At 53.3% G+C, this 12,323-nt stretch overlaps 1 protein-coding gene across 1 annotated transcript in view; it reads right to left on the bottom strand.

Moving 5' to 3' along the window:
• Positions 1-8,878, bottom strand: part of SMARCC1 (SWI/SNF related, matrix associated, actin dependent regulator of chromatin subfamily c member 1) — a 68,770-nt gene extending 59,892 nt beyond the window's left edge. The window contains exons 1-3 of the mRNA XM_048951912.1: positions 8,606-8,878; positions 3,645-3,764; positions 2,186-2,271 (exon numbers count right to left, since the gene is read on the bottom strand). Coding sequence (XP_048807869.1) covers positions 2,186-2,271; positions 3,645-3,764; positions 8,606-8,878 — 479 coding nt within the window. The remainder of the gene's footprint in view (positions 1-2,185; positions 2,272-3,644; positions 3,765-8,605) is intronic.
• Positions 8,879-12,323: the final 3,445 nt, after the last annotated feature.

Here is a 12,323-nt window from a genome sequence, read left to right as displayed (position 1 = left end):
CAAATGGAAATAAATGTCAAATTAATGCACAAGGATCTACCTTCCTAATGGCCAACAGCTGGCAGTGCCTCTGAAACAAGGATGTGAGGTGCTCTGGTTTGATCAAAGCTGTTACATTTGGTTGCCTGCAACCTGCATTTTGGATTCATTAAATGCTATTCATGCCCCACACTTTTGCAGCCCGGACTCGAAGAGAAGCACGTCCATGTACCAAGCAACAGAACTCTTTGTAAAGGAGATGAAATAGCAGTGCTAATCCCTCCTGTGCTCAGATTACAGGACACCTCTGGCAGGTTTTAGCCACCAACCACTTCAATGGCAGTGACAGGCAGGGTATGTCCAGCTGCACTGGGTAAGTGCACTTTTCAGACATACCTATTATGGCGAGGAAAGGTACTTCTCCTATAAGACAGATCATTCACAAACAGGTTAAGCAAGAGCGACAATGCATACCATCAAATCAAAAATCATATTTCAGGCAAAACACCACGTATTATTTGGTTGGGTCAGTGAAGGACACATTCCAAGATCTAAATCTGATTCACAGAGTTAAGTTTCCAGTATTACTTCCCTCTACATCCCACATGCACGACCACAAGGCACTACCCACTAGTGCTGAGGAACCAGCAAGAGAGTGAGAAGAGAGGAGGCAGCCGCGTGCCTGCGCTGTGCTGACAACTGCAACGAATGAAAACTCCATTTGTTCTGGAATAAAAAAGGGGAACATGGAAGTGGCTCCTACTTGATGAATATTTACCTGCAGGCAAAGAGGCAGCAAGGCAACTCTGAGTGCTAGGGCACACAGAACACTGCCAACAGGCATCTCGCCCCAGGTGCTGGCAGTCAGGAAACAAAGCCTGGCAGCACTTCACTCCTTCCTGCTCTCCCATATAAGCACCTCAGATATCCGATGTGCTGACGTCAGTATGAACAGCTCAAAACCAACCAGCCCTACCAGAATAACTGGATTTTTGCCTTTTGAATTGCTTTTGTGGGTCACAGAAACACAGCCAGTTCCAGGAACGCTCTTACAGGTCTGCACAACATCAGATTAAGAGTTATTTAAATGCTTGTACAAAACCCATCTCTGCTTGCTTTTATCTCAAGACTTCTCATTCTCATTTTCCTCTAATGTTCTCAAGTAACTCATGCCTTCCTGGAAGGACCTTGATGGACCTCGGAAGGGTCTTGATGATCAGAGGGCTGGAGCAGCTCTATGAGGAAAGGTTGAGGGACCAGGGCTTATTTAAGCATGGAAAATAGAAGGCTGCAGGGAGACCTCAGGGTGGCCTTCAGTGCTTGAAGGGAGCAGATAAACAGGAGGGGAACGGCTGTTTGTGAGGGTGGGTGGTGATGGGACAAGGGGAATGGCTTTAAAGTGAGACAGGGGAGGTTTAGGTTGGATATGAGGAGGAAGTTTTTGAGCCAGAGGGTGGTGAGGCACTGGCACAGGTTGCCCAAGGAGGCTGTGGATGCCCCATCCCTGCAGGCATTCAAGGCCAGGCTGGATGTGGCTCTGGGCAGCCTGGGCTGCTGGTTGGTGACCTGCACACAGCAGGGGTTGGAACTGGATTTCTGCATTGTGCTCCTTTGCAACCCAGGCCATTCTGTGATTCATTCTATGATTCTGTGGCTAACTTAGAGATGCAGAAGCCAGAACTACATGGATACGACATGAAGAGCTTTAACACTCATGTCAGTGGTACAGGGCAGAGCTTTAACTCACACTCCTCATTTATGGAGGTTGAGAAGCAGCGGATTGCTTTGTATTTATGTGTCTTTGCAACAATTCATATTCCTCAGCTACGAATAAACCCCACGCTCAATACAGTAATAATGATCTGCATCTTCCAGATGGGAAGCAGTTTCTACAATAAGGGATTAATTTGTTCTATCAGATGGCAAATAAAAGCAAAAAAGAAAAGTCTCAAGTTTGTAATCAACTCCTAACCTCAGAGCTCAGGAGCCCAAACTTGGACAACTTGCCTTCAAATTGAGGAATGTAACTCGGGTGTTTCTTTAGACAAAGCTACCATCAGCAAAGCAGGGAAAAAAGTCCTCTTCCCATCTCCAACTCCCTTGCCTACCCAATTCTCCAGCAAGTATTAAATCTCAAGGAGTCTGCATAGGCATTTCATGTGCTTCATCACATGCAAAAGGCGTACAAACCAAAATCAGAACTTACCAGCCCTGTTCATTCTTATATTTGTAAGCAGCACCAAGAATGTGACATAATGTACCTCCAGCTTTGAAATCCATGAAGCACTTTGCCTAGAACCAGAAAGAAAAGTGAAAACGGTGGCACCCAGGAGTGTTTGCTAATGCAGAACGAGCACCAACTCACACCATAGGCAGTACTGACAAATGCTTTAAATTAGTTCTTCCACCAGGTATGGGAACGCCATGGAACATTGCCTTCTTGGCTCTGGGGCTGCTAAGGGAAAGAGAAGCAGCTCTGGGACGTATCACATAACTGCTGTCCAAAACCAACACACAAAAGATCCTTCAGAAGCATTCAAAAGGAACAGAGCTGCCTCTGCTGCACCACCTGTTCAGAGCTCTGCTGTGCACCCAAAGTGACCCAGAGCCCGAAGCATGGCAGGCAGCTGCCCCTTGGGAGGCCACAGAATAACAGAAGGAAAGAGCTTCCAGCAGTGACACCCAAACCAGGAGACAATCCTTGGTGAGACAGAATCCCTTCAGCCATTTCACCTAACAAAATCCATCGTGAGGAGGTGACCGAGATCAACTGGCCTCACGACCTGCTGCCTTAAGGGCTGCTTCCTCACTACAACCTTCACTGAAACACAGAAGCAACTACAGGTAATTGCCATTTTGCTATTTGAGAACTAACAAGGTTGGACAACAAGCCTTTCAGTGCTGTAACCACAAGGCATTGCTGTGGTCACATCTCTGCCCTGCACCCATGCATAGGGCTGGTGCAGCACTGCATCCCTGCCAGCTGCAGCCCAAACAGAGCCAGCAGCCTCAGCACAGTGCCAGGCCTCAGTGCTCCTGCCTCTTTCCAGCATCGGTGGCATCATGGGTGAGATGGCTTCACTAGGAATTTCTAGTTATTCAGGTGTCAGGTGTTCCCAGTACTTGAAGAGAGCATTTAAACAGGAGGGGAACGGCTGTGTGTGAGGGTAGATGGTGATAGGACAAGGGGAATGGTTTTAAAGTGAGACAGGGGAGGTTTGGGTTGGATATGAGGAGGAAGTTTTTCCCCCAGAGGGTGGTGAGGCACTGGCACAGGTTGCCCAAGGAGGCTGTGGATGCCCCATCCCTGCAGGCATTCAAGGCCAGGCTGGATGTGGCTCTGGGCAGCCTGGGCTGCTGGTTGGCGACCTGCACACAGCAGGGGTTGGAGCTGGATTTGTGCATTGTGGGCCTTTGCAACCCAGGCCATTCTGTGGTTATAAAGTCACGCATCAGTGCCAACAGGTTTGATTTAATGCTTAACAGTCCACATAAGACACCTACCCAACATCAAAACCTTCCGCCAGCATTCAGGAAATCATCTCCAAACATGTACCCAGACCTCAGCCCCTTGCAGATGTGCCACTGAAGCCTTTGGCTGAGCAGAGCCCCAGCACAGAGGGCAGCAGCACAGCCCCAGTGAGACAGAGCTGTGTGACACTCACCGGGAGCTTGGTGAAGGCAGGATTGGTGACATGTTTCCCAAAGGCATCTTCCTGGAACTGCAGCAGCTGCACCACCAGCCCAGCCAGAGTTTTGTTGGTAGGAGCATCTGCTTGCACATACTGAAAGACAAAGCACACAGGCTGCCTTGGCACGGAGGCTGACACAACATGGAGAGAGGCTCCCCGAGTCCCCAGCCTGCTTGGTCAGCTGCAGAGCAGAGTTCAGGGATTGCTGGGGATAAGGGTCAGGCATGGGTGAGCACACTGCACCTATCTGTGCAGCACCACAGATTCCTTGCAACCAGCAGTGCCTCACAGAGAGATTCACTGCCTGAGTCTGATTCTGTTCCTAATACAGGAAGAGGCCAATTACAGCCCAGGCATGCACAAGGCTTCCTACAGCAACTTCCATACATGCTTTACAACCAATCACTTCCAAACATCACACAGATACAGAAAGATATCAGAGAACGCAAAATAATGTTACTCCTAATGTAACTCTGTGCACTTACAGGATGCAACCTTCTCACCAAGGCTCCTGAGCAGAACAAACATGACTTGCTCACATAGAACAATCAGCTCCCCTACATCCATGAGCAGTGAAACCTTTGTGCTTCGTTCATATCAAATTCTCCTAAAGCCCCTTAAAAAACCTGAGCTGGGACCTTCAGAAGATGGAAGTAATGGTGTCACACAGCGGTCAGACCTCACCAAGTCTCCCCAAGCACTATGCACACTGACACACCACAAACAGCACTCCCTTTGTGTCCTACAGCACCGCGCAGCTCCTGCCATACAGCCGGGACACAGCCCAGCTGCTCCAGGACACACACAGCCCCAGCTCCACACCTAACACTAATTGGGAACACGGCTCCATCACATCCCAAGGCTGCATTTGCAAAGTTAAGCATCCCTGCAGGCCGTGAGCCTTCCATCCTGCTGTTAACCACACCAGCACGCCTTCAGCCGTGCCTTACACCAAGAAGGATGACTTACATGCATGCAGGGCAGTATACGCTTTCAAAGCTGTGTACTACCTCCCATCTGCTCCAGCGTGGTGCCACAGCCAGCAGTGTGCAGATGAGCACACCTCAGCTCCCGAGCTCTTTGCATTGCACTGCACACAGCTCCGAGCAGAACAGCCCCCAGCTCAGCAATTCCTATTGCCATGCGACCGAGAGAACGGCAGCCGCAGGGCAGGGCGCTGCTGTACGGCACTCAGGGTTGCACCAACGTGACAACAAAAGCACAGTGAGCAACTCCCAGCAAAGCAGAGCTGTAACGCCGTGCCTCCCCTCTGCGTTCTCTGGGGAGGTGACAGCAGTGCAGCTCTGCAGCCCCGCAGCTTTCACTGTTGTGTCAGCAGTGAACAGCACGCAACTTCATCACCACAGTAACTCAGCCCATGGGGGAAGCCCAACCGATGCCGCCACGTTTGCTTCTTTCATCTGGGTAAAAGTCAAAGCTGTTTGCGCCGAGTCTAACTGTACTGTCAATTAATAAAGCATCAAAAATGTATATTAAAAAAAAGCAAACATTGGCAGCTATTCCAGGCTAACGGGGAAGCAGTACAGAGCAGCTCTGTGCTTACGGCTGCTGGAAAAAACAAACCGCCGGCAAACCAAGAACTGAATTCAGCCAACCCCCACAGCACTACAGCCACCTTATGGCACCAGAAACCCACCGTGATGAGGACAGCAGCCCTCGAGCCATTTCTGCACTCAGTGCCTTGCCATCCTTGTGCATGGGAACCTACCTGCCCAGCTCTCCCTTTAGCAGAAGGCCACAAGCCTTCAGAAGGGAGCAGTGAGACTCCTCTATCACCGCAGCAAAGGAGAATGCAGGTCTGCCCTGCAGGCTCCAGTGCAGCAGAGCTAGGATTTCCTGATGGGCAATCCATGGTTTTGAAGGAGCTAATGAGGCCAAAGCCATGTCTGCAAGCTTCCCTCTCCTCCCCACAGCAGCCAGAACCAGCTCCAGAAACACGTGGCTCTTCTTTACTGGGAGGGTGGTGAGACACTGGCACAGGTTGTGCAGTGAGGCTGTGGATGCCCCCTGCCTGGAAGCACTGCAGGCCAGGCTGGATGGGGCTGTGAGCAGCTGCTGTGCTGGGAGGTGTCCCTGCCTACAGCAGGGGTTGGAACTACATGATCTTTAGGGTCTCTTCCAACCCCAACCATTCTATGGCTACGACCTGCAGCCCAACAGCTCTGGTGTAGGAGGATCGTGTCACAGTTTGACCCACACTGCACACTGCCCAATCTACCACAAGGACAGAAAAACCACTCAGAGCAGAGAGGCACAGCCTGCAGGAGGAACCACTGATCCTCTCCAGCAGATTTGCCATTACAGCGGCATGGAAAAAGCCTTTGTCACAGATATCAGGGATGGATTTGTATGCCCAGCATCGTTGTGGTTTCTGACCTCAACCAACCCTGTCACAGCTCTGCATTGCACACAGACAGCCCTTCCTCCCCCAGACAAAGACCATCCCATCCCAGATAACTGGGCAACAGCCAAAGGCAAACCAACACCACAAGACTTGGATTTCACTTAAGGCCCTTTTTCCTTTTTATAAAAGCAAGCACACAAAAGAGCTCCAATCACAGAAACATTGTAACGTTAGAGATCCCCAAGCACCAACACAACAAAAAGTGAACCGCCCAGGTTGTCCCTCACTTCTCAAGTGGAAGATGTTGCACTTCTGCACCGCCTGCATTAAGGGAACAGGGATGAGAATGGAGCTCACAATGGGACATGAGGAGCAGAGCCCATCAGCTGTGCTTCACAAAGATCAGCCTGGAGAAGAGAAGCTGCGGGGTGACCTGAGTGCAGCCTGCAGTGCCTCAAGGGAGCCTGCAGCCAGGAGGGGAGTCAGCTCTTGGAAAGGGGAGATGGCAGCAGGACGAGGGAAATGGTTTGGAGCTGAGGGAGGGCAGCTGGAGGTTGGATGTGAGGGGAAGTTGTGTGCTGTGAGAGCGGTGAGGGGCTGGAACAGCTGCCCAGAGAGGCTGTGATGCCCCGTCCATCCCTGGAGGTGTTGGAGGCCAGGTTGGATGGGGCCCTGGGCAGCCTGGGCTGCTGTGAAATGGGGAGGTTGGTGGCCCTGCATTGGTGGGGGTCTGGAGCTTTGTGATCCTTGAGGTCCCTTCCAACCCAACCATGCTGTGACTGTGATCAGCTCTTCGACTTACAGTCTTACAGCTGCTTCTATACTGGCACTTCATAGCCAGCAATAGGTGTAACCCCATGGCAGTGGGTTTACTTTGGAGTATGGGATGAGAGCTCCTGTTACTGATGACCAGCCCAGGGCAGACCCTGCAGGGGAACCAACACGTGGGTACTGCAGCACTACCCACACTGTCACAGCTCTCAGCACACCACGGCTCTCCTGTAGCACGGCAAGGGCCAGCTCAAGGTTATTTTAAAAAGCAGCAGGCTGACCGCATGCTGGTCGGCATTTCCTAGGATCACAAAATGGGTTGGGTTGGAGGGGATATTAAAGGTCATATAACCATGGAATCATAGCATGGACTGGGCTGGAAAGGACACCTCAGTGTCATGCCCTCCCCACTCCCCCCCACCCCGCCATGGGCTGGCTGCCCCCCCAGCTCAGGCTGCCCATTGCCCAGCCACAGCCTCGGGCACCTCCAGGGGTGGGCAGAACAGCTCCAGGCAGTGCCAGCACCTCACTCCTCTGGATAAAGGATTCCCCCCCTCACAACTGCCCTAAATTTCCCTTCCTTTAGCTTAAAGCTGTCCCCCCTCATCCTACCGCTGTTAGTCACTCTCCCTCCTGCCTATCAGCTCCCTTTAAGTACCAGAAGGCTGCAGGGAGGGCTTCCCAGAGCCTTCTCCTCTTCAAGCCAAACATCCCCAGCTCTCAATCAGGCCCCGTAACAGAGAAGCTCCACCCCCCAAGCATCTTCATGGCCTTCTCTGGCCCCAGATTTCCTGACAAAAAGGCAATGAAACCTTCCCCCTCAGGAGCCCAGCAGCAGGAGAAGCAGCATCAAAACAATCTCCACTTAAAAACACACGCCTTTGCAGCACCACTTCTTAATCACCACACAAAGCTCCAAGCACTGTGCTGACCCACACACGTGGCTGCTCTCTGCAGACACGGTACACCTCCAAACACTGCTTTGTGTTTAGCCATGGGCAGTCCAAGCGCCCTTCTTCTGGAGGACCATGAGACAAATAATAAAGCCATGGGATCCAGGCTGGATGTGGCTCTGGGCAGCCTGGTGTACTGGCTGGCGACCCTGCACACAGCAGAGGGTTGGAACTGGATGAGCATTGTGCTCCTTGGCCACCCGGGCCATTCTGTGATTCTATCACAGAGTGGTTGGGTTGGAAGGAACCCTAAAGATCAGAGAACCATAGGATGGGTTGGGCTGGAAGGAACCTTAAAGATCACAAAACAATAGGACGGGTTGGAAGGGACCTTAAAGCTCATCCGGTTCCAACAGCTGCCCCAGAGCAGAGTTTGTCTGCTAGAAGTTCCACTTCAGCCTCAGCTACTGGGAAGGGCGCAGGAACAGCGCTTTAAAAGGGAGCAAAGGAACAGAGGGCGAGGAACGGCATGAAAGAGGAACGGGGCCGCGGGGCACCGCTGTGCCCGGAACAGAACCGGGACGGCTGCACGTGGAACCCCGGCACGGGGATCGGGGGGTGAGGGGTGCCGGGGAGCCATGCGGGGCTCTCGGAAGGATTCCGAGGTGCTCTGAGTTGGGGTGCTGGCGGCCTCACGGGGGAGGGGCGCCGAGGAGCTTCCTAAAGGGATCCCGACGGGCTCGGAGGGGCCGGGGGTCCGCAGGGAGCCCCGCGTGGCGGCCCCGGAGCTCCGCCACGGATGCGTGCCAGCCCCGCGCTGCCGCGGCCCTTTGTTGGGCTGCGCCCCCCGGGCCTCCCCGCGCCGCCCCCGACCCCGCCGTCCCCCGCCTCCGGCCGACCCGCACCTTTTTGTAGTGCTTCCCGAGCCACACGCGGACCGAGTCGAGCTGGGACACCGTCTCGGGGCTCTCCCAAAACTTCCCCGTCGGGCCGCCGTCCTTCCGCCTCGCCACCGACAACGCGGCCGGGCCCGGGCCTCCCCCGCCGACCCCCACGGCCGCCGTCGCGGCCGCCCCGGGCCCGCTCCCCCCGCCTGCCGCCACCGCCGCCGCCATTGTTGCCGCCGCCGAGCGCCGCCGTCGCGGCCCTGCACCTCCCCCGAGTCCCGCGCCGCGCATGCGCCCCGCGCAGGGCGCCCCGCCCCCGCCGGCGCCGCACGGGAGCCCCGCCGCCCCTCCCCCGCGCCGCGCTGCCGCCGTCTCGGCGCATGCGCCGCTCGCCCGCCCGTCCGCTCTGCGCGTGCGCGGGAGCGGCGCCGCGCCTCTTTCTTCCCGCCTGGCGGTGACCGTTAGCGCTGAGGGGAGCGCGGCCTCAAAGCCTCCGGAGCTGTTCGAGGACTCTCTGAGGGGATCTCGTCCTCCTCAGCGCTCTGACCGTGCTTACGGTTATGTCTTGTAGTGATTTTTAACTGCCGCTGTGCTGCTGCTGTACGTCGATGGATTTCGCTTTGTTAAATGCGCCCTCTGGTGCCCGCGGGGCGGCTCTGCTCGTCCCTCAGCTGTGCGCTGCGCTCTGGGGGGCTGGCGGGGCCCAGCAGCGGCTCATGGTCGGGGGGGGGGGGGGAGGCTGAGGGGAGACCTGGGTCCACCCCGAACCAGTCCAGAACCCCTGAATCTGCCCTATTAGAATCCTAGAATCACAAGGTTGGAAACGACCTATAAGATCGGCTAGTCCAACCATCTCCTCATCATCATTGCCACTACAAGCATTATTCGACCCATCCAGAACCCCTCAGTCTGCCCCATCTGACCCACCCAGAACCCTTCAATCTGCCCTATTTGGCCCATCTAGAACCCCTCAGTCTGCCCTGTTTGACCCACACAGAACCCCTCAGTCTGCCCCATCCAACCCACACAGAACCCCTCAGTCTGCCCCATCCAACCCACACAGAACCCCTCAATCTGCCCTATTTGGCCCATCTAGAACCCCTCAATCTGTCCCATCTGACCCACTCAGAACCTTCTAATCTTCCCTATTTGGCCCATCCACAACTCTTCAGTCTGCCCTGGTTTGACCCACACAGAACCCCTCAATCTGCCCCATCTGACCCATCCAGAACTCCCCACTGCCCCACGCTGTTTGGGGACAGGAGCTGAGGGATGTGGAGAGGATCCCATGTTGTTCTGCTCCACACACCCAGGCTGTGTTTCCAGCAGCTGGTAGATTGAAATTTCTAGCAACCTTCTGGGTAATTTCACTTTATAGGGGTTGAACTTGTTCTCTTGAGGTCACTTCCACCCCTGCAATTCCGTGATTCTCTGTGTTGAAGTCTCTACATCTCTGTGTGGCTCTTGGTTGTTCTTCCTGCTGTGGAAAGAGAGGTGGTAGAGAGTTCTTTAGCCTTTAGCATTTGCTCCTCCATCTCAAGGGCAGCTGACAACGAAGCATCAGGTCTGCACTCCGTGTGTATTTGCTCTCAGGTAGGGCTGCAAAGATAGGGCTGCATTTATGTTGTCTGTTCCCTTTACTTCTGAAGGCAGCTGACCCCTTGCTGCAGGACAGCAATTCTAGCATTCCTTAGCAGAAAGGAGCCAACACCTCACAGCTTCAGCCAGCAGCCCAGGCTGCTTGTTCAGGTCACATATTAGGAACAACTTCTCCTCCTGAGAGCGGTCAGGCACTGGTCCAGGCTGTGCAGTGACTGGGGGGGTCACTGTCCCTGAAGGTGTTCAGGAACCGTAGGGATCTGGCACTGGGGGACGTGGCAGGGGTGGGATTGGAATTGATGATCTCAGAAGTCTTTTCCAACCCTTCTGATTCTATGGTTCTGATCGCCTGCAGCAGGATGTGATGGATGCCAAGCAGCAGTGCCAGTGGAGCCATCTCCAAGCAGCAAGGCTGCTGACATTGTTCAGTGACTTCAGAAGGGCATGTAACAAACTATGTAGAAGACAGGGAACTTGAGAAACGTGACTAGGAGTAAGTTAGGTGCCAACATAAACAGCTACTCTACAGTGAGTTCTGAGGCTAATAGGATTCTTTGAGAAATTTATGAAAGGTTAAGCAGAGATTGTCCTGCCTTGTGCTTTCAGATGCTGGCAAAGACCAGGCTCTGTTTGCACAGTTTGGACACCTGAGCCATCGGAATCCTGACGGGTGAGCCTCAGGACTGGGGATTTTGATCAGAGCACTGAGTGCCAGATATAAACTACTGTGGCTGTACATTCTGTGGAGTGAAAAGCAGAGAAAGAAGTTCTCAAGTTAAAGCCTGGAACCAGAGCGGTGCAGAACCAATCTCCTCACTGTTCCTCCAGATCTGCTGATTCAATTTAGAAAGCCAGCTGTAAGTCTGCCACAGTGTGGATGCAAACCCACATTTTAAGATCAGTGAACGCTGACGGTGTGCTGTTCACACTTGCAGGATCACCAGTGCAGCTGTCTGTGGGCACCAAGGCACTGCCTTGCCATCTCCACTCACATTCCTTACTTCTCACTCTGATCTGAAAGGCTTCCAAAGCAGACGCTGCGCACTGGAGCCCAAAGAAAGGGCAGATCTGGTGTGCAGGACAGCACTTGTAAGACTGTAAGGATGAAGTTCTGTTCTTCTGGTAACTTCAGAACTTATAGCAAAGGTAGTACTTTTTTTTTGGCAGAAAGCATTATGTCATGACGTGGGCAGCTGTCTGAAATTTGTCATGTAGGTGACTCAGTCCCACACCCAGCAGGAATCTCCAAATTCCAGGTCATTATTGGTTTTGAATGACTTCAAGTGCAACAAAGAAGAAAGTTTCTTTGTCCCACTATTGTTCACCAAGTCTCAGCAGGCACCCAAGCTGCCGTATCCTTGGAGCTCATGCTGCATTTCCCTCAGATGCCAATGTAACTGCTTCAAAGAAGAACACATGAGCTGAAGCCAGGGGACGTGAACTTTAACACAGCTTGGTGAGCAGCTACCAGCCCATACAGGCTTCTGTTTCAGACTTGTCTTCACATTTTAATTTTTCCTAGCTTTGCTTTTACACAACAAACCCACAATATCACACTGTTGTGATTACTAATATTTTTTTCCTGCCAAGAACCCAGTCCTTCTCTACCAAAACTGTTCCCAAAGCACCCTCGCTCCCATTGCTTCCTCCAGCACTGCCAGGGCAGCTCTGGCATCTCACAGCAAGGCAGCATCGTTCTGCTCTCACTGCTTACAGACAGGGATTGCAAGTTGGTGCAGCTCTGAGGGCTGTGCAGGCCAGATCTGTGCACACAGATCATCGGGCAATTAAAGCCAGTAACTGGAGAAGCTGGTGGAGCCCATCGGCCATCTGCTTTGTTGGAGGAGGAGGGCCTAAAGTGAAGTCCTGTTGGAAGCACAGCTAGTCATGTAAAGCAGTAAACAAAGATAAGATGGGTGTACAAAGAAGATTGTAAGGTGAGGCACAGTTTGGGCCAAGTCCCTCCATCTCCTCCGTGCAGTAAGATGGCTGCGTCGCTCCGTTGGTGCTGCAGTAACTAAAGAGCCCTCCCTCTCCTTCCAAAGCATCTCACGGCTTCTCAGGCAGTCACTGTCCCTTCCACTCATCCTGAGCACCAACAGTTAAGTCACAAGGGATGAAAAAACAACAAAACTTG

The sequence above is a fragment of the Lagopus muta genome, chromosome 7 (assembly GCF_023343835.1).
Source record: "Lagopus muta isolate bLagMut1 chromosome 7, bLagMut1 primary, whole genome shotgun sequence".
Lineage (NCBI taxonomy): Eukaryota > Metazoa > Chordata > Aves > Galliformes > Phasianidae > Lagopus > Lagopus muta.
This window is presented reverse-complemented; position numbering and strand designations above follow the sequence as displayed.